The sequence below is a fragment of the Scyliorhinus torazame genome, chromosome 2, assembly GCF_047496885.1.
Source record: "Scyliorhinus torazame isolate Kashiwa2021f chromosome 2, sScyTor2.1, whole genome shotgun sequence".
Classification (NCBI taxonomy): Eukaryota; Metazoa; Chordata; class Chondrichthyes; order Carcharhiniformes; family Scyliorhinidae; genus Scyliorhinus; species Scyliorhinus torazame.
Window position 1 is genome coordinate 161,113,167 of NC_092708.1, and position 23,073 is coordinate 161,136,239.

Below are 23,073 nucleotides of genomic sequence, written 5' to 3' on the forward strand. Positions count from 1 at the left end.
TTTGAGATAGATGTCTTCATGCGGCACATCTTTGCTGATGGTTACAGACCAATCCTCAAGAGGCAGGTTTTGCCACAAAGGCTGCCGATGAAGCTACCAAGTATTGTTGTCAGTTGTTCATCGTGGTGACATCTTTTTTGAACGAGGGTGCAACATTTGCAATTCTCCAGTCCTTTGGCCCATTCCTGTATCTAAGGGGGATTGGAAAAGTATGCCTCCGCAAATCAAATGTGATCGTTACTTTCCCTAGTATCCTCAGATGCAACTGATGCCATCCTGATGGCTTAATGACTTAAGTACAGCCTTTCTAATACTTCCTCTCTATCAATTTTTAGCCCATCAGCACTCTCCTCTTTCACAACAAATTTGGCACCATCTTCTTCCTTCCTTGGTGAAGACAGATGCAAGTACCATTTAGAACCTCAGCCTTCATGCCTACATCTCCTTTTTATTTTTTTATGTACACCAATAAAGACATTACAGTTGGCTTTAGTGCCACTTGATTGGGGGAGGGAAAAGCTGGGGCACATTATTAGGATGGAACTGGAACTTGGAGAACAATTAACAAAGATAGCACTTTTAACAAACAAGATTTTTGTAAAATGAAAATTATTGGCTCTTACCTCCTGTAAGATCTTTTGAGCATCTTCTTGGGTTTCAAAGGTAATAAACCCATACCTAAAGGAAAGTATGGGCAGACATTTTAACACATTTACATGTATTTGTGACAAACAAGGAACTCATACGAAAAGTGATTCACGTCACATCGATGTGATAGTGATGCAAATTTTAATTTTTTCAAATTTTGGTCAGTGAAAACTATTGAAATAGGTAGCAAAACGTTGCACCTAAAATGAATTGCCATTGTATAAAAGTTTAAAAGATCAAAAGTTAACATTGTTCTTGTTCTTAATTGTTTTATAACCAGTTCTAAAATCAATTTCCATGCTACTCCAGCTCTAAGCTTTTACTCCCAGAACTTCTTAAATGTTAACTTGTCCCTTGTCCCCAAATAAGGGCCATTTGTTTAGTAATTAACAAGAACAAAGAACAACACAGCACAGGAACAGGCCCTTCAGCCCTCCAAGCCTGGGCCGGTAATGATACCAACCTTTGCCAAAACCCTCAGTACTTCCTTGTGCTTTATCCTTTTATACCCATCATATCCACGTGTTTATCAAGATACCTCTTGAACGCCGTTCATGTATCTGCTTCCACAACCTCCCCTGGCAACGCGTTCCAGGCAGTCTCCACCGTCTGTGTAAAAAACCTGCCTCGAACATCTCCTCTAAACTTTGCCCCACGGACCTTAAACCAATGCCCCCTAGTTACTGACCCCTCCACCCTGAGAGAGTCCACCCTGAGAGAGTGCCTGCCCATCCACTCTATCCATGCCCCTCATAATCTTGTAGACATCTATCAGGTCACTCCTCAACCTCCGTCTTTCTGATGAAAACAGTCCGAGTCTATTCAGCCTCTCCACATAGCTAACCTCCAGACCAGGCAACATCCTCCTGGTAAACCTCCTCTTCACCCTCTCCAAAGCCTCCACATCCTTCTGGTAGTGTGCAAACAAGAATTGTGCACAATATTCCAAGTGTGGCCTTACCAAGGTTCTATTCAACTGTAGCATGGCTTGCCAGTTTTTATACTCGATGCCCCGACCAATGAAGGCAAGCATTCCATATGGTTTCTTGACGACCTTGTCCACTTCTGTTGTATGAATAAAAAGCTTTGGGATTCACCTTAATAGTGCTTGCCAAGGACTTTTCATGAACCCTCCTAATTTACCGCTTCAGTACCTTCCTACTCTCTTTATACTCCTCAAGGGTTTCGATTGTTTCGAGACCATAGAAAAGTCTTTTTCTTTTTGACGAGGTTCACAATATCCCTCGTTATCCAAGGCTCCCTAAACTTCTCATATTTATCCTTCATTTTCTCAGGAACGTGACTAATCCTAATCAACTGTCGCTTGAACTCCCACATGTCCGATGTTGATTTACTATCCAACAGCCGCACCCAATCCAAATTCTTCAATTCCTGTCTAATGTTATCGTGATTTGCGTTTCCCTAGTTTAGCACCTTAACGCGAGGGTTACCCTCATTCCTGCCCAAAAGGAATTGAACCTTACACTGTTGCCGTTATTTTGAACCACACAACAGTGACCTAGCCAACTGAGCTACCGCCCCCCCAACTTACTTAAGTCTGAGAAGAAAAATTCACGAAAAAACTAAGTTCAAAATGAAAGAAAGTGAGGAGTTTTGTATTCGTTTTAAGGACTGTAAAATTAGGAGCATTGTGAACTGGAAGAACCGATCTGCACTTAACAGATAAAACTGCAACAAAGTGGAGACTGAAAAACGTAACCTTTTAATTTCCTGAGCATTCAATTTCTATGTAAAAAGTATTATAAATATCAAGTGGCCAACTATCACAATGTTAGCAACCATTTTATTCTATCAAGTCCAAAACAAGTAAAAGTTCCCTGAATTTCTGAGGTCCTCACGGAGCCACTAAGTTGGGCAGAATGGAAAGACACTGACCTCATCCCAAATTAGGATGGTGCCACTATCAGAGTTTAGTTGGGTCTGAAGGGCACATCAAAGGCATTCATTGCAACAATAATGAAGAAAACTCTAGCTCTTATATCATGAACAAACCATTAAGGGGCTATGAATTTCAAAAGATCCTGTCATCTTCTGTCTGCAATTATTACAAAGAACATACTGCATTAAAAAAAAGGCCATTCGGCCGAATAGAATGTCAATTTATATTATCACGGGTTAATACAGAATGTAATCAATCCCCTCCTTGTGCAGGTCTGGGAGTTTACAAGGGCTTTCCCAGCTGGCAAGAGTTCTGCTGAGGGTAAAAAGAATAGAATTTCTTCAGAGGCCCAGTTGTAAGTTTTATCCATATTCCTACCCGCAAAAGGTTTTAATGGACTTCTTAAACTTGATAAAATGTTGGTGAATTCTGCCCCAACATCCTGACCCCTGGACAGAAATCAAACATGTCACCCTCTCATTAGGGAGAGAGTGAGGGTTCACCGTCAAGTGAGAGGGCCAGCCCAGGACTGAGTGGCACTGCACTGCTTACGGCAGAGAGGATGACTGAGGTGATATCCTTGGAGCTGGGGAGGCAGTTTGCGAAACATATGGAAGTGCTGAGAATGGAGATAGCGGTGACATTGAAGACGTTGGTGGAGGAGGCAATTGCCCCGGTGAGGGTGGCTATGGTGAAGACATCGTTCGAGGTGAGGGAGCAGGGCGAGGAGATGAAGGGAGTGGTGGAGGCCGTGTCGGCAGCACAGTGATCAGCTCACCTCGATGGGGGATGAACTGTGGTGGGTGGTCGAGGCCAATAAGGGGCTGCGAGCAAAGTCGGAGGACTTGGAGAACTGCTTGATTCGGCAAAATTTGATGATTGTGGGCCTGCCCGAGGGGGTGGAGGGCCTGAGGCCGACGGAGTACTTTGCCAAGATGTTGGGGGAACTGATGGAAGAGAGAGAGGAACCCTTTCGGTATGAAGTGGACCGAGCTCATCGGACGCTGAGGCCTAAGCCGAAGTTGAACGAGCCGCCAAGGGCAGTGATCATCTGTTTTCACAGGTACCACACGAACAAGGTCATGAACTGTGCAAAGCAGAGGCGGGAGGTGTAGTGGGCTGGTGCTCAATTTATCAGTACTTGACAGCGGAACTGGCAAAGAGGTGAGCGACTTTCGGTCAAATGAAGACGGCATTGTACAACAGTAGGGTGTGTTTGGAGTGGTGTATCCAGCGAAGCTGAGGGTGACCTACAACTCCAGAGGCTTTTAAATTTTGAGACAGTGGAGGCATTTGTGAAGGCAGAAGCGAAGAATAGGACTGAAGAGATGTTGTGGACTGTGGAAGGGAAGTTGGGAGAGTGTATATATGTAGTTTTGACATACGTTTTTACTTCATTCTGTTATAGAGGTTAAGATTTTTATTGTTGTTCTTTGTAGCGACGTTTTTTTCTGAGACGTGTATTGTTTTTCCTGGGGCTGGACGGGAGGGGGAGAGGAGGGAAGGCCTGGCCAAGGGCCCCTGCACTAGCAAACTTAAGTCGGCTAGTAAACGGAGGTGTGGTGGGGGGAGGGGCTGCAGACATTGGAGCCTGGCAAGCAGGTTTCAATGGGCCCAGGACGTGTGAAAAAGGGAGGGGAGGGGAGGTGATCCATACTGGGTGAAGCTTCTTTGAGAGGAAGTGCAGGGGGGATTCTGGGAAGGGGATACTGGGAGAGGGAGTTCGATATTAACAATGGGCAGGGCCGGAGTTATGATGCTGGTGGATAGGAGGTGGGGGGGGGGGGTGTGTGTGGAGACCCCCTGGTAGGATAGTTACGTGGAATGTGAGGGTGTTGGGAGGCCAAGTGAAGAGGTCGAGGGTGCTTGCGCACCTGATAAGTTTGAAGGCTGATGTGGCGATGTTGCAGGAGTCTCAGTTGTGGGTGAAGGATCAGGTGAAGCTGAGGAAAGGATGGGTTAGTCAGGTGTTTCACTCGGGTCTTGATGGCAAGGCGCGGGAAATAGCAGTCCTGGTTAATAAAAGAGTGAGATTCCAAATGGAGAAAGTGGTGGCGGATCAGAGAGGTAGGTATGTGGTAGTGACAGGGGCGTTGGAGGGGAGGTTTGTGGCGTTGGTAAGCGTGGATGGTCCCAACTGGGATGATGTGGGGATTGTAAAGGTGTGTGGGGCGATCCCCGACTTGGATTCACATGAACTAATAGTGGATGGAGACTGGAATTTGGTGCAGGAGCCAAGATTGGACAGGCCGCGGCCGCTTGCCCAGTCATGGGAGAGCGAAGGCGTTGACTGGACTAATGGTGGAAATGGGAGAATTGGACCCTTGGAAGTTTTTGCACCCAGGGGAGCGGATTATTTGTTTTTCTCTTCAGTTCTTAAGGGGCGGGATTCTCCAACCCCGCGTCGGGTCGGAGAATCGCTGGGGAGAGTGCGATTATCGGCGCCATTGGCACCGGTCGGGGGCCGCTCAACACGCACCCCCCCCCCCCCCCCCCCCGGCGACTCTCCCAGCGCGATGGGCAGAGTCTCGCCCCACGGTGGCCTGTCCCGCGATAGCCGCCTACTTTACCAAGATGGCGCTGGAGCGAGGCGACTCTCTGTGAGCTCTCACAAACAGATCAACTTTTTACTTAAAACTTATACTCGTTCTAATCTTTTAAAAATTAATTCTAAACCTAACATTATTACTAACCTCTCTCTTTTACATGTTGTGTTGCCCTATTATGTATTTTCTTTTATTCCCTTTTCTCATGTACTTAATGATCTGTTGAGCTGCTCGCAGAAAAATACTTTTCACTGTACCTCGGTACACGTGACAATAAACAAATCCAATCCAATCCGAACGGCAGGCGGGCTTATCCTGGTGGGGGCCTATGTTCCTCCGCGCCGGGCACCTGTAGCTCTCCGCCATGTTGCGTTGGGGCCGGCGCAGAGAAGGCAACCCATGCACATGCGTGAATTCGTGCCAGCCGTAGCGCGCATGCGCGGACCAGCCGCGCCCGTTCTGACGCCCGGATCGGCAGCTGGAAGTGTGAGACTCTCCAGTGCTGTGCTGGCTCCCTGTTCGGCGCAGGATCGCTGCTCCTAGGGGCCTGTTGACGCCGTTGTAAAACCAAGGTCTATTCACGGATAGATTTTTTTGTGGTGAGGAAGGTGCTGTTGGCTGGGGTCAAGGGGTCGAAATATTTGGCAATTGCGATGTCGGATCATGCGCCGCATTGGGTGTGCATGGTGTTGGAGAAGGGAGCAGTGCAGAGGCCAAGGTGATTAGATGTGGGGCTGTTGCAAGACCGAGGGTTTTGTGATAAGATTGGGAAAGTAATTGAGGAATATGTGGGGTTTAATTGTACGGGGGGAGGTTTTGCAGGCAGTGGTGTGGGAAGCTTTGAAGGCAGTGGTTGGGTGGGGGGGGGGGTGATATCATTTAAGGCAAAGGTGGATAAAGAGGAGAGGGTGGAGCGGCAAAGGTTAATAGAAGAGATGTTGGAGTGAGACAGGAGATATGCAGAGGATGTGGATCCAGCACTGTTGGAAAAGAAGAAGGAGTTGCAGGTGAGCTTTGATTGGCTGTCCACAAGGAAGGCAGTGTGCCAATTGAGGCGGGCGAGGGGAGCAGTCTGCGAGTATGGAGAGAAGACAGGGCACATGCGGGCAGGCCAACTTCGGAGGGAGGCAGCGGCGAGGGAAATTGTTCGGTGCAGGATAGGGCAGGGAGGTTGCTGGTGGCTCCGGACCAGGTTAATGGGGTGTTTGAGGAGTTTTATGAGAGGTTGTATCAGTCGGAACCAGGGGAGGATCAGGGGTGCAGGAATTCCGGGATGGTTTGGAATACCCGAGGTTAGGGGAGGAGGATAGAGCCACATTAGAGGAGGGGATAGGGGAGCAGGAGGTAAAGGGCATGATTGGGAGGATGCAGTTGGGGAAGGTAGCAGAGCTGGATGGATTTCCGGTGGAGTACTATAAAAAATTTAGGGGTATGTTGGCGCCGATGATGGGGATGTTTGAGGAGGCGATAGGGAAGAGGGTGCTGCCACAGACCTGGGGGCAGGAATCGATCTCCTTGTTGTTCAAGAAGGATAAGAATCCGACAGAGTGTGGGTTGTATAGGCCCATATCACTCTTGAATGTGGATGCAAAGGTGTTGGCGGGTAGGTTGGAGGAAAGCCTCCTGAAAGTGATAGGGGAAGATCAGATGGGGTTTGTGAAAGCGAGACAGCTCTTTTCGAACATTTGGAGGGTATTGAATGTAGTTGTGGCATTGGTGGAGGGGAGAGACAGAGGTGGTGGCGGCGTTGGACGGCAAGAAGGCGTTTGACCGGGTAGAGTGGGGGTATTTGTTGGCGGTTTAGGATTGGGTCGTGTTTGTGGTGTGGATAAAATTACTATACAGGGAGTTGAGAGTGAGTGACCGCACAAATATTATGAATTTGGGATACTTTGCTCTGCACCGAGAGACCAGGCAGGGATGTCCTATGTCCCCCCTGTTGTTTCCGCTTGTGATTTGAGCCTTTGCCATCGCGTTGAGGAGTTTGGGGGGGGGGGGGGGGGGAATGATGGCTAGGATTAGGACGGTGCTGTTGCAGAGAGGACGGCAGTCAGGAGGGTTGGGTTTCCCGAATTTACTGTATTATTACTGGGCGGTGAATGCTGAGAAGGTGAGGACTACCAGTGGGTTAGAATGGAGGAGAGTCTGTGCAGGAGATTGGGGTTGAGGGTGTTGGCAACAGCGCCGTTCCGATGACCCCGGGGAAATATTCTGGGAGTCGGGGGTGATGGCTACGTTGAAGATCTGGAGGGAGTTGCGCCAGCACTTTAGGTTATGGGCGGGGTCAAGGGAAATGCCGATTCGGGGGATTCATAGATTTAAGCCAGGGAAGTGGGATGTGAGTTTTTGGAGATGGGAGAGGGGAGTTAGGGTATTAAAAGATTTGTTTCTGGGTGGGCTGGTTTGTGAGGCTGGAGGAGCTGGCGGAGAAATATAGGTTAGGGCTATAATATAGGTCTCAACTTTGTGCGCGAGGTTTGGGGCTGATACAGTTGAAGGTGGTGTATAGGGCGCACCTCACAAGAACGATGATGAGCTGACTCTTTGAGGGGGTGGAGGATGTTTGTGAACGCTCTTTGGGGGGGGGGGTTCGCCCTGCAAATCACGTTCATATGTTTTGGGCCTGTCCAAAACTGGAGGGGTCTTGAAGGGAGGTCTTCAAGGTAAATTCGAAGGTGGTGCACATGAGACTCGAACCAGGTCCCCATGAAAACATATTCGGGGTGTCGGATCAACCGGGGTTGGAAGCGAAGGCAGATGTCTTGGTCTTCGCTTCACTGATCGCCCGAAGGCGGGTCTTATTGAGGTGGAGGTCAGCTTCTTCCCCTGTGCCTTGGCATGGCGGGGCGACCTGCTAGAGTTCATAACGCTCGAGAAAGTGAAGTTCAAGTTGACGGGAAGGATGGAAGGGCTCTGCAACTCATGGACTTTGTTTATCATGCATTTTCAAGAATTGGATAACATTGAACATTCGGGGGGGTGGAATGGATAAGCTATTGATGATTCTATATGGGTTGATGGTGGATTCCCGATTCTTTTTAATTTGTGCTTTGTGTTGGAAATGTTGGGAGTGGGTGGGATAAGGGGATTGTCATTGTATTTATCGTTGTTGATTATTTGTTGGTGGGTGTAAATTTGATGAAAATGTGAAAAAGGAAAAAAATATTTTAAAAACATATATTGTGGGGCAGGTGCAAATATTCGCATACATAACTTGAAAATGCCCATATGAGTTACAGTACACTGTTCACAAAGTTAATATAACAATGCTGAAGAATACCAAAAATGCTAGACACATATTGCTGGATTCTACAATTTGGTGAACAATTTAGATTTTCTGTAATTATATCCTAGTGTGGTAAATCCACCTCAAATTCCATTTTTTAGTACTTGCACCTAGGGTCATAAATGTTATGGTTCCAGGAATTTGTTACTACCTCCAATGGCGGTCACCATTAAAGCTGGGATGTATAAGGTAAATCAGAAATTATTAGGTGTTAAAAAGCTTGGGTTTTAAAACTCTGAAGGTTTGAGGAGGAAAAAAGTGCTTTGGTCCTCAAAATGCACAAGTTCAAAAATATTGTGTTACAGTGGTACATTATTCTTCATTCAGTAGCCTATCACATGATCTTTCTTAAACATTTCGCCTCTACTGTAGAGATTAGTGAGACCATAAGACATAGGAGCGGAAGTAAGGCCATTCGGCCCATCGAGTCCACTCCACCATTCAATCATGGCTGATTTCAACTCCATTTACCCGCTCTCTCTCCATAGCCCTTAATTCCACGAGAAATCAAGAATTTATCAACTTCTGTCTTAAAGACACTCAACGTCCCGGCCTCCACCGCCCTCTGTGGCAATGAATTCCACAGACCCACCACTCTCTGGCTGAAGAAATTTCTCCTCATCTCTGTTCTAAAGTGACTCCCTTTTATTCTAAGGCTGTGCCCCCGGGTCCTAGTCTCCCCTGCTAATGGAAACAACTTCCCTACATCCACCCTATCTAAGCCATTCATTACCTTGTAAGTTTCTATTAGATCTCCCCTCAACCTCCTAAACTCCAATGAATATAATCCCAGGATCCTCAGACGTTCATCGTATGTTAGGCCTACCATTCCTGGGATCATCCGTGTGAATCTCCACTGGACCCGCTCCAGTATGTCCTTCCTGAAGTGTGGGGCCCAAAATTGCTCACAGTATTCTAAATGGGGCCTAACTAATGCTTTATAAAGCTTCAGAAGTACATCCCTGCTTTTACTCTTGTATGGTTAACTTCTTATATATCCAACCATTATGCCATTACATTACACTATCCCTAACAATGGCTTCCACCCCTATACATTATCACCAGAATCTCCCAGTTTTATAATTTCTCACCCACTTTAACCCATGAAAATATCATAGAAAACAGGATTAGCTTCCACATGGATGCTTGACTCCCAGCTTTATCTTTCTACCACCTTACTTGACTCCTCAATCCCTGTGCTATGAGATTGCTCAGTATTTATCTTTGACCATTTATCAATTTCCTCCAGTCTAAACACTAGGGAGAATGAAGCTATCATCTTCAGCCTGCAGGACAAACCGTGCCCTTGCCATCAACCAGATCCACTGAATCAAATATGATTCCAACCCTGACCTACCATTCAACCTAATTTTACTCATCTCAAAAAACATGTCTTGTTGCATCCCAGTAATATTGTCTGCCTTCATCCATACCTCAGCCTATCTGCTGCTGCCACTCTCACATGTGACTCTGTCACCTCCAGACTTGACACCTGCAGACTGGATTACTCCAATGCCCTTCTCAGTGGCTTCCCATCACTTAACACACCACTTACCCAGAGCTTTGCCACCTGTATTCTATGCTACACCAAGTTCTACTCATCTATCACACACCATTCTAATATTGATTTCCCCTAATTTTCCTGCTCTTTTTTACTTTTGTAAATTTATAATCTCTTAAACAACTCCTCCTCAAAATCTCTATTCATGATTCCAGCCATTTGTGTTTTCTCCTACCCTTAATCTGATTGTTGGCAGATGTGATTTGAACTACATAGGCTCAATTCCTTTTCTAAGTCACTCTACCTCGTTTCTTATGAAGAGGTCTATAGGATTACACACACACAAAATACAGTTCTGTCCAGGTTCTACCTTCAGGCTGATCCCATGTGACTCCCTAATCCCTCATTAACCCTTAAGTCATGAACACTATAATACTACACTTCCCCCAAAGTCTTCACCCAAATGTATTTGCAACAATATTTACATGCCACCCATCCTCCCAAAGTCTCCATTTCGATGGTCTGGAAGCTTTAAAACTCATCCAGATCTCCTTCTTTTCCAATTTGGAGGAATGGTGGTCTCAACTGCCATGGGTTGACTTTGTTGGCTTGAGTTGAATTTATATCTTTCAAATACTCGGGTGCCAATGTCTGGTTCACTCCTTGCTGTCGTATTTTGATTTGTTGACAATCTGTTATTCCTGGTTGGATATCATGTCCTTCTGGAGGACATGTTCACTCAGTTTGTTCAGAGAGTGAGCTTAAGGGTCTGACATGTTCTTCCTGGAAGTTGAATGTTTACACCCCTTATGTTTGTCTGTTTCTCATCTTTGAGCTCAATCTGGAGTTTGGCTTCTCATGCGGTGCTCTATTTCTCCATTTGCACTTGTGACTCCCTGGGATTGACTTTATCTTGTGCATGTTAGCTTGAAACTCCAACTTCATTGCTCTAGTTTTTCCTAGTTCTGTGAGAGCAACTGTTTGACTCGGAATAAAGTTGGGCTCAATCTTCTGCTACTGCTCCTTTGCCTCGGTATCTTTTGTTTTAAGGTGTGATGGTACTCAAATGAAGGTTTGTCATCTACAAAGGAGCTAGAGTAGCTGCCTCCGCAAAGAGAGAGGGCAATTCCGAACTGAAGTCCCAGTCAAGACCATTAATACTGATGAAGCTCCTGGGAGTTTCCAATTCAGTGTAGTTGACTCGTGGTTATCTTTGCCATCTACAAAGGAGCTAGAATTGCTGCCTCCGCAAAGAGAGAGGGCAATTCCGAACTGAAGTCCCAGTCAAGATCATTAATACATTAATTCAGTGTAGTTGGCTAGTGGTTATTTTGAGGTCTTCTGCTGTTTTGAGGAGGTTGAGGGTAATAAATATTTCCTGCTCAAGAGAGAAATGGGTCAACTGCGGGCGACATACATACTTTGATTATTTGCTTGCTGTCATACTGGAACGGTTCTTGAATCATGCCTATGACGGGAGTTGGATTCCTCCAGGATGAATCTCTATCAGACTCACCATCTTGTGTGTCTGTTGTCTGTAGCCAGAGGTCTTTTAGCCATAGTTCATGATCCAACAGGGCCATCATGCTAGCTCCTCGGCCTAACTTGACATTTGTGAGGTTAACAGATATATGTCAGCATTCCAAACTGTGGATCTGGAAACCTTAATTTCTTCCAGGAAGCATTGTTGGAATTTTTCTAGGTGTGGCTCATCCACCTCATGGACTTGTTTGGGATCCTCCTCATGTCTTGAGATTTTGGACTTGCACATCTTTCCACACGGTTCCAGGCAGTTGCAGTGAAAGCACTGCACAGTGATTGCTGAACACTGCTTGTACCTATAAGGGGCTGGATTCTCCGCCTCGCCACATCTCTGCCTCAGCCCATCGGCGGGATTCTCTGTTACGCCGACCAGTCAATGGGGTTTCCCATTGTGGGGCAGCCCCATGCCATCTGGAAACCTCCTGGGCGCCAGCAAAAAGGAGCATCCCGCAGGTGGAGAATCCCGCCCAGGGTCTCTGGCAGCACAGCATAGATATGGTTTGCCACCATCTTGTGTTTTACTTGGAAACTGCTTTCTTTGTCCTGGAGTCTCGCCTTTCTGTAGGATTGTTGGGTTTGCTCTGTACTATGGGTTAACTTCACCACACAAAATTGATTAGTTTTGCTGAAGAACTGATTCTCTGAAATTTTGGCTGGCTTTTTCTACAGTCAGATATTCTTCAGATTGGATAAGGGTAAAGCAGCCACTCTCACTACTATTCATTGGTGTGTATTCAAAAGAATATCATCAGTCACTCTCACTACTATTCTATCTCTTGAGCTCTGACTTAAGGTCACATAGTCACAACCTTTAGCCAATCTGTATAACTCATTTGTGAAAGTGTTCAGGTTCCCTGGGCTTATAACTCTCTTAATAAATCTTGCTCACTCCAAAGTTTTATTGCTTAGGTTGGAGTAGCTCTCTACTACTATCAAAAATATCTTTCAAGTGCAACAATTGAAATATTTTGGGAAGTTCAGAACTTGACATAAGAAGGCATTTACCAGAGTACTGGAAAAAAAAAGGACGATTGGGTGAGCACTTAAGAATTGTAAGGGAAGAAGCAGTGCCAAAGGTGCAGCGGGCCAACTTCGCGAGAGGAGGTGCCCGTCTTTTTGGAGGTTTTCTTTTCTCTTGGTGTTTCCTCTCGTGGCTCTTTTTTCTCTCTCTCGTTAGGTCTTTCTTCCCTTGGTCTTTTATTTTCTCTCTTTTTTCCTTTTTTTTGCCTCGTGGGTCTCTTCTCTATTTCTCGAGGTTTCCTTGCTTTTTCGCTTTTCTCTCTCTCTCTCTCGGAGAACTCCGTTTTTTTTTCCTCCTCGTGTTTTTTTTAAAACTTGTGGTTTCTTTTTTTGTTTTCTCCGTTCTCTTCTCCTTTTCGATTTCTTTTTTGGAGAGGGTTCTCTTTTCTTTTCCCTTTTTTTTTCTCTCCCTGGGAGGTCCTTTTTTCCCCTCTTTTTCTCGCTCTCCTCTGACAGAACCGTGAAATGATCATCTGTTATTTTTTTTTAAAGTCGCCAAAACTCCCACTGATCTGTTCTCCGAACGTGAAGAACATGGGAGACGAAAGGAGAAATAAAATGATGCGAAAAGATCAGGACAGGGGCCGCACGGGGACCAGACGTGGAAGGGGTCTGCAGCGGAGGCAATCGAACGAGTGGACCAGCGCACGATGCAGCGGAGTGCCGGTTTCACAGAAGTGAAAAGGACAGAACAGCCAAGTACAAAACCCTCCGTCACCGCGAGCGAACTGGACGGCGGCATCCCTCTCAGAGGCACTGAAAGAGCACCGTCAAGAAATTATAACCGACATACAGGCCACGATGAAAGATGCGGTTGCTGAAACTCTGGTGCAAATACAGATTGCACTGAGCAGGGCAGAAAAGAAACTGGAGGCCCAGGAAGCCACCATCAAAGACCGTGAAAGAGCCGCAACCGACCAAAGTGACTGGAAAAGGAGGTGGGGAGACTGGTCGCGGCGCAGGGTAACCTGAGCGGGAAGGTTGAGGACCAGGAAAATCGGCAAGGAGGCAGAACCTGCGGATTGTGGGCCTGCCAGAGGGATTCGAAGGCACGAACTACGTGGCTCAAATGCTGGGCAACCTGGTGGGAAATAGAGAGGGCGCACCGCTCTCTGTGACCGAAACCCGAGGACGGAGAACAACAAAGGGCCATCATAGCCAGACCAGCACCAGAACCGGGAAATAATCCTGCACTGGGCCAGGCAGTTCAGGAACTGCAGTTGGGAAGGACACAGACTCCGAATTTATCAGGACATTGGGGCTTACCTGGCCAAACGCAGGGCGGAATTCAACAGGGTGAAAGCAACCCTGTACGAAAGCAGCGTACGCTTCGGAATGTTGTATCCAACCACGCTCTGGGTCATATACCAGGGAAAAGAAAGTTTTTTTTATGGCCACAGCTGAAGCAGATAAGTTTGTCGCAGAATGCGGGCTGGGGGCAGCGACAACAGGAGTGGCGGGGATGGGCCCAGGCAAAGAACGGCAGCGTGGTAGCTCCTTGTACCCCCCCCCCCCAAACAACACAGCCCGACTGTCGAACTATGAGCCACCACGTGAGTGACCCTGCAGCCAGAAGAGGGTGGCACTATACATGCAGACGAGTGCAACAGCAGAGGGAAGGCTGAAGAACAATTGTAGGACAAGATGGGGAAAGAACAGATAGAAACCACAGAGAGTGGGTGGGAGGACACGGGAACAGTAACTCCCGGGAGGATTACAATAGCGGGAGAGCTAGCGCCAGGAGCATGCAGCAGATAGAGGCCGCGGCGGTCCCCCAACGGAGGGGGGAGACAAGAAGCAGGGAAGGAGAAGCAAAAGAGCTGGGGGAAGGGGATGGAACGGAGCGAAACGGATAATATGGCTAGTAGGGCCGCAACCAGAGCCCCGGAACAAAGAAGCACTGCAGACAACCGCCCAGTACGGTCTCTGGGCGATTGGAGATCCTGGAGTACAGGGGCCTACCTACGTGGCGGACACACTGTTGCCGGCCGTGTTGGGTGCCCCCTGGACAAAGGGAAACTCCAGCGTGCAGGGGTATATCCACATGGCGGACGCAGTTAGCAGCCATGTTGGTGCCCCCGGGACAAAGGGAAACCCCGGAGCGCTGGGACCCGACTGCATGGAGAAAGTGACAGCGGCCATCTTGGACAGCCCCCTAACAGAGGGAGACCCTGGAGTGCAGGGGCGCACCTGCCAGGTAAGTATGGTTAATCCCACAGGAGTGGGGGGGGGGGGGGGGGGGGGGGGGAAACAAAAACTCCCCACCAGGATAGTCACCTGGAATGTCACGGAACGTAATGGCCCAGTGAAAAGATCCAGAGCCTTCACCCACCTATGAAACATGAGAGCTGATATAGTCTTCCTCCAAGAGACGCAGATGAGAGAGCAGGACCGACAGCGGGTAAGGAAGGGCTGGGTGGGACAGACTTACCATTCCTGCTACGGGACGAGGGCCAGGGGGGTAGCGAGTCTTTTAGATAAGAGGACGATGTTTAAGGCGACGGAGACGGTAACGGACCCAGGGGGACGATAGGCATGGTCAGCAGTGCAGGTAGTACTTGTCAACGTGTACGCTCCCAACTGGGACAAGACGAAATTCATTAAAATGGCGGAAATTCCCGACATAACAACGCATCGACTGATCATGGGGGAGGGTCCGAGGACCCGACAGGACGGAGAGACATTGACAGTCAGGGACCTATACACTGACGGTAGGGTCACAACACTGGACGAACTGACGCAGAGATTCCAACTACCTAAAGGCAACAAATTCAGATACCTGCAGCTTAAATACTTCCTACGGAGGAAAAAAGTATATACCCATGACCACCAAGACAGACACTACCAGAAGAGCTGCTGGACGCAGACATCCTAGGCAAAGGGAACTGTAATGACATGTACGAACGACTGCTAGAGAGGGTCGACACCGAACTGGACACGATAAGGAGGAAATGGGAGGAAGACTTGGGGTTCGAAATAGGGTGGGAATTCTGGAGCGAAACACTGCACAGGGTCAACTCTACCTCCACATGTGCGAGGCTCAACCTAACGCAGCTAAAAGTGGTACTTGGAGTCCACTTGACCAGAACACAAATGTGCAGGTTCTTCCCGGAGGTGGAGGATAGATGTGAACGGTGCCAAGGAGGCCCAGCCAACCACACCCACATGTTCTGGTCTTGCCCCAGACTAGCTGGGTACTGGACAGCCTTCTTAGAGGCAATGTCTACAGTGGTGGGGATGAGGATGGAGCCATGGCCGAAAGTGGCGGTTTTCAGGGTATCAGACCAGCCAGATCTCTTCATGGTTAGGAGGGCCTTTGCCGTGGCCTCCCTGATTGCCCGCCGTAGAATCCTGCTCATCTGGCGGTCAGCAGCACCACCTAAAGCTGCAGACTGGCTGTTCAAATGGAGAAACTCAAATTCGCCATCCGTGGGTCAGAAAAAGGCTTCCACAAAACATGGGAGCCATTCACCCGACTGTTTCGAGACATGTTTGTGGCCAACACATAAATAAATAAATAGCCAGGGAAAAATAGCCAGGTCAAGACAGAAAGAGGAAAGCGGGGGAGGACTGGGGCCGGTGGGGGGGGGGGCGGGGAGACAGCCAGGTGAGGTAGTAAAACCCAACAAGAAAGAATGGCGGGAGGCAAAAAAGGGGAGCCAAAAGGGGAACAGATAAGAGAACAAAAATGGGAGGGGGGTGGGGGAGCACAGGGGAAGACAACAGTGGCAGCAACCACAGCAGGGCTAGAGAACGTGAAGAAAAACGGGAAGGGGAAATGAGCAATGGCCCAGTTAGATGATCGGTAAAAAGGAAAAAATAGAAGAGAGGGAAGGAAAGACCCTCCCGACCAGGTATATTTCCCAGAGCCTATGATTTTGCTTTGCAAGGTATATTATACCTGTATCCATAACTTGTACTAAACTGTATTTTAAAATATTTATTTAGAAAAAGGGAGGGCATCACGGGGGTAGGGAGGGTTGTACGCTGAGCCAGACAGCGACAGACTGTAAATAGAGAAACCTAAGAAGACTTTTTGTACTGTACAATAAATGAAAACGAACGGCAATGTACATAATTTTGAAAATGCCAATGAAAAGATTTTTTTTAAAATCTTTACAGAATTCCCAATTTTGTGCCAGGTCTGACCCTTCCATCTGCCTTAACGGGCCTGGCAGTGTTGATTACCATTCACGCCCATTTTCAGCAGAGAAATATAGCTTTAAAACATGGGCTGGAATCTCCGAATTGCAGACTAAGTGCTGTCACCAGTGTGTGAACAGTGGCGTTTTACGTCCGAAAAAATGGCGCAAAAGCTGCACCGATCCTCTGTTGGGTAGGGGACCAGCATCTGCGCAGCGTAAAGCTCCTGGCTTTACCTGCGGATACGGCCGGAGAATTGCCGGGTCCGTGGCAGCGCATGCGCACAGTGGCGATCTGCAGTGGCCGCGCCGTGAACATGGCACCAGCCGCGCGTGGACCCGGCCTGCCACATACTGTCCCCCAGCAACCCCTCGCCACCCCGGATCAGCCCCCACCAGTGCCCCAGCTACCGCCAACGCCCCCCTTGCCCGTGGAACAGCTCGCCCCCCCTCCGACTGTGGCGGCACTGGACTCAGTCCGCAGCCGCCACACCGGGTTCACGATATGTATTCCACGCCATCGGGAACTCAGCTCATCGGGGGAGGGGTTCAGGTGACATCCCGAGTACGCTGTTTGAGGGGGTGGACCATCGCAAAAGCGACGACCCCGATTTCGGCACAAACGGGGATTGTCCGGCCGATCACCGAACGCGATTTTGGCGCTGGCGACCAGAGAATCCCACCCTTATTTCCCTTCCTGCACTTCCTGAGATTTGGAGGGCTTCCATGACTGTTACGGAGCTGTATTAAACTGCAGCGATTCTGTAGAAAACCTTTTGAATGAATAGCTTTGACCAGCTAGTTGCTTTCCTGAGCTTGGCGAATTGAATTGGAATCCAATTTCTTTGCACTTAATTCTCTTTAAATTGTTTTTGTCTCCACCTGCAGTCGCCACAAATTATGGCACCTACTTTGAATCCAGGCTGCAGTGTTCTTCAAGTTGCGCTCATTAAACGATCGGTCTACCAGTGCTGCCTGTTTATTGCGCAAAAATTTAAAGCTCATTTCAGCCTTTGCATGGGGTTGCTTATCCTTTTGCGATCAGGCTAAGTTCTTTGTTTGCGATCAGTTCTCGCAATGGACCTCTATGAGCTCTGGTGGAGTCCTTTTACGCTGCACACTGGATCTTTTTTCTGCCCTTCAGCCTCCATGCCTGTAATAGAACCAGAAGAAAGTTACGGCACAGAAAGAGGCCATTCAGCCCATTGTGTCTGCGCCGGCTTCAAAAGAAAAAACTAAAACTTAAGGCCCATCCTTATCTCACCTTCCAGCACATGGTTTGTAGCCTTTCAGGTGCAGATTCAGGTACCTTCTGTCTCCACCCCAAACTAGGCAGTGAATTCCAGATACCCATCAGGTGCAGAGATTTTTTCTCATTTCCCCTATTCATCTACCTTAAATCTGTGATAGAGTTTGTTAATTAATGGGCTGTGGGCATCACTACCTAGGCTAGCATTTTTATTGCCCATCCAAAATTGCCTTCCAGAAGAGATGGTGGTGAGTAGCTTCTTGAACCGTTGCAGTCCATGTGGTGCAGATAAATCCACTGTGTTGAACAGCAATATAATTCCAAGTCAGGATGGTGTATGGCTTGGCAGCAGTGGAGTTCCCATATATCTGCTACCCATGTTCCTCTGTTAGGATCCCGGGTGAGTCCCAATTTTGTTATGGTACTGGACGAGACCGCAACATTTCTTAAGATAAGAACCCCAAACAATTTTTTTTTTTTAAATTTGCAAAATTGTGAGGAAAGGATACTTCACCCCGTGAGTGATTACTCTGACCAATAGATATCTTTTATGTTAAAACAAACTTTAGTTGCGTGGAGATTTTTGGAGAGACCTCCTTTCAGCAGCAGAACCAGTACACGTATGCTCAACTTAGCAGCATTTAGCAAAAATCTGCTGTTCAAACCTCTGCCTCGTCAAGACTCAATTCCTACGTAAACTGTAAAACTACAGATCGACCCGGTTCCTCCCATTAATTACAATCTGTATCGCACTAAGATGTCGCATGACCTCCTTAGCTAGGATTAAATACAATCTCTCATAAATTATCTACTCTCCAGGGATTCTCCAGCAACCATAACAATGTTCCATTAGACCTCTATATGTAAACAAGTAAATGGTTAGAATCAATCATGATCTCACCGTTTACGACTTCTTAATTATAGCTTTAGCAGACATACAGTCTCACCTTAATCTAGTTTAAAAAAAAATTATTACTGCAACAAATATATACCTTAACCCAGGCTTTTACTAACATTACTGCCACAGATACTAATGTATAACAAGTTCTACATTGATCACACTTATAGGTGGATGAGGTCACAGGTTTGGCAGGTGCTGTTGAAGAATCCCATGTTGAATTGCTGCAGTGCATCTTGTAGATGATTGCTGCTGCCAGTGTGCGTTGGTGAATTGAGTGGATGTTGAAGATAGTAGTTGGGGTGCAGATAAAACAGGCAGTCTTGTCCTATGTTTTTGGAGCTGCACGGGCAAGTGCAGAGTATTCCATCACACTCCTCACTTGTGCCTAGGCTTAAGGCATTCAGATGTTCTGACCTGCTCTTGTAGCCACAGTATTTAAATGGCTCATCCAGTTCAGTTTCTGGTCAATGGTAACCCCCAGGATTTGATAGTAGAGGATTTAGTGATAGTAGTGCCATTGAATGTCAATGGGGCGGGGGGGTGAGTGAATTCGCACTTGTCGGGATATGTCAGTGCTTGGCACTCGTGTGGCACGAATGCTACTAGCCATTTATCAGCCCATGCCTGAAAGTTGTGTATGTCTTGTTGTATAGCAGGCATGGACTGCTTCAGTATGAGGAGTTGTGAATGGTGCTGAACATTGGGAAGGTTCGCTAATGATTGCACACTTCTGACCTTAGAATAGAAGGTCATTGATGAAGCTGCTGAGGATGATTGGAAACTACCCTGAGGAACTTCTGCAGCGAGGTCCTGGGATGGAGAAAATACCCTCCAACAATCACAACCAATTGACTTTGTAATTGGTATGATTCCAACGAATGGAGAGTCCATCCCCCACCCTGCCCAATTCCCACTAACTGGTTTTGTCAGTGCTCCTTGATACCACCTCGGTCAAATGTTGCCTTCATGTCAAGGGCAGTCACTCTGGCTCTGGAGTTCAGCTTTTTTGTCCATGTTTGGACTAAAGGAGTCATGAAGTCAGGAGCTGAATGACCCTGGTGGAACACAAACCAAGCATCAATGAGGGTATTGCGAAGTAAATACCACTTGACAGCACTGTCAATGGCCCCTTCCATCACATTGCTGATCTTTGACGATCTCCAGTTGTATATTCAAGGTCTACAAGTTAGGCACACCGCTCAGGTCAGACTGCAGTTTCTTTACGTCTTTACCTGCTGCCACGACCACACACACACACACAAGCACAGGATACAGTCCTGGTTAGGTGTTAATTTCATGCTGACTTGCATCAGATTCACCATTACACTCTATTACTCTCAAGTAACTGTCTACATCATAATGTGAGACAGGGGAAAGGGCAGTACCCAAATTAACCCTGGAAGCCCTGAGTACCTCAATACAAAAAGGTCTAAAACATTTTCGTGACATGGAAATAATATTATAGCACTTTATTTGTTCCGTACTGAAATACAAATACTTTGAGGTTTCATCACATGGGTGGAATGGTTAGGCTCCAAGTGAGTAGGAACATTGGAGGGGTGGCACAGTGGTTAGCACTGCTTCACAGCGCCAGGGACCCTGGTTTAATTCTGTGGAGTTTGCACTTTCTCACCGTGTCTGCATGGATTTCCTCCGGGTGCTCCGGTTTCACTCCCACAGTCCAAAGATGTGCAGGTTATGTGGATTGGCCATGCTAAATTGCCTCTTAGTGTCCAAAAGGTTAGGTAGGATTACTGGGTTATGGGGAGAGGGTCGGGGCAGACTCGATGAACCAAATGGCCCCCTTCTGCGCTGTAGAGATTCTAAGATTAGCTTTCCCCTTTGTTTACCTTCTATTATCATCAAGACTGTGGGTCGGGTCAACACATCTGTAACAATTCACCAAATGGCCTCGGCATTTCAGTATTCAATGCAGTTAATGCATGCAATACAGAATTAAGTCTATACCAACAACAGACCATGACCATGGTGGATTATGTACATGCAAAGCAAAACAAAGGACCATGGCAGTGCGTCACAAACTCTTTTCTCACAATTGTAATTCACCACCACCATCTGAAGGGCAATTAGGGATGGGCAACCAAGGCTGGCCTTGCCAGCGATGTCCACATCTCAAACAAATATTTTTCAAATGTTCTCCAGCAGAAACAATAAAGTAACAATCGGCATGCTATTATTAAATTTCACATATTATAGATAATCAAATATACATGAAATCTGCATTTTTAAAGTACAGGAAGTCCTTGACTTTACAATGTTTGAGTTATGATGAATAGCACGTTGACATTTATAAATTGACACCCCATTTTAACTTTACCATGTCGGTTTCAACCAGCACATTCTTTCGACCAGAACGTTCATACCTGAACATATGTATGATGGACAGGTGAATCTTTATTAGATTGGCGATAAGTGTTTTATTGATAAATATTTTCAGCACAGCCGTTGCGATTTTACTGCATTTATATGCTCAGGTGCATTTTGTATGCACTCGGACTCACAGAAGCTTAAGGTTTAACAGGCAACCGACAGTGATTGATGATTTTGTTATATCCTTCACACAAACCAAGGAACTTGTGTTAAATCGTGCAGGTATCAACAGTCGCCTCAGTGACTTGACAGGCCAGAGTAGAGAGCAATCGACACCAAAAGGCGCCCCATGAGTGATTTCTGGCCATGGTTCTCATTGTTCCTACAATGAGAGATATATATACGCCAGAAGTATAGCAGGTAAGGCAGATGAACTTCGAGCACTTATTAGTACTTGTTGTGGCTGTCGCAGAAACATGGTTAAAGGAAGGGCAGGATTGGCAGCTGAACATTGGGAGGATATAGATGCTTCAGGAGAGATAGTGGGAGACAGGCCAAAGGAGTGGGGGAGTAGCATTACTGGTTAAGGAAAATATTACAGCCGTACTGCGGGAAGACACCTTGGAGGGCTTATACAATGAGGTATTCTGGGTAGAGCTCAGGAACAGGAAGGGGGCAATCACAATGTTGGGTGTTTATTACAGGCCTCCCAACTGCCAATGAGAGATAGAGGAACAGGAACAGAAAGGTACAGAGTTTTTTGATAGGTGGGAAAGTAACAGGGTTGTTGTGGTAGGGGGTTTTAATTTCCCGTATATTGACTGGGACTCACTTAGTGCTAGGCGTTTGGATGGGGTAGAGTTTGTAAGGTGTGTCCTGGAACCCTTCTTGATGCAATATGTAGATAGTCCAACTCGGGAAGGGGCAGTACTGCATCTGGTATTGGGGAATGAGCTTGGACAGATGGTGGAGGTTTCAGTAGGGGAACATTTTGGGAGTAGTGACCACAATTCCGTAAGTTTAGGGTACTTTTGGACAGGGATGAGGGTAACCCTCGCATTCAGGTGCTAAACTGGGAAAACGCAAATTACGATAACATTAGACAGGAACTGAAGAATTTGGATTGGGTGCGGCTGTTGGATAGTAAATCAACATCGGACATGTGGGAGTCTTTCAAGCGACATTTGATGAGGATTCAGGAAAGTCACGTTCCTGAGAGAATGAAGGATAAGTATGGGAAGTTTAGGGTGCCTTGGATAATGAGGGATATTGTGAAACTCGTCAAAACAAAAAGGAGACTTTTGTACCGTCTAGAAAGGTAGGGCAGTCAAAACCCTCGAGAAAGGTAGGACTGTGGCAGGAAGTTTGGAGGGCTAGGAGGGGACTAAATTAAGGTGAATCTCAAAGCTTTTTATTCATATGTAAAAAGCAAGAGGATGACCAGGGAAAGGATTGGACCACTTAAGAACAGTGGGGGGAATCTATGTGTTGAGCCAGAGGAAATGGGCATGGTACTAAAAGAGTACTTTGCATCAGTGTTCACCAAAAAAAGGACTGTGTGGAAGATGATTCTTGGGTAGGGTGTGTGGATAGTCTGGATTATGTTAACATCGAAAAGGAGGTATTGGGTCTTTAAAAAAAAAATTAAAGTAGATAAGTCTCCTGGGCCAGATGGGATTTACCCCAGAATTGGGAGGGAAGCAAGGGAGGAAATTGCTGGGGCCTTGACTGACATCTTTGTATCCTCATTTACTACAGGTGAGATCCCAGAGGACTGGAGAATAGCTCATGTGGTACCGCTGTTTCAGAAAGGTAGCAGGGATAATCCTGGAAACTATAGACCAGTGAGCCTCACGTCAGTAGTCGGTAAATTATTGGAGAGAATTCTCAGGGACAGGACTTATACCTATTTGGAAACAAATGGACTCATAAGCGATAGACTGTATGGTTTTGTTAAGGGGAGGTCGTGCCTCACTAACTTGATCGAGTTTTTTGAGGAGGTGACAA

The 23,073-nt window shown here is 47.0% G+C and overlaps 1 protein-coding gene across 1 annotated transcript in view; it reads right to left on the minus strand.

The window, feature by feature from the left end:
- The window catches only part of LOC140393012 (protein boule-like), a 285,413-nt gene that overhangs the window by 211,373 nt on the left and 50,967 nt on the right, over positions 1–23,073 (minus strand). The window contains exon 4 of the mRNA XM_072478936.1: positions 624–678. Within this exon, the coding sequence (XP_072335037.1) occupies positions 624–678 (55 nt within the window). The remainder of the gene's footprint in view (positions 1–623; positions 679–23,073) is intronic.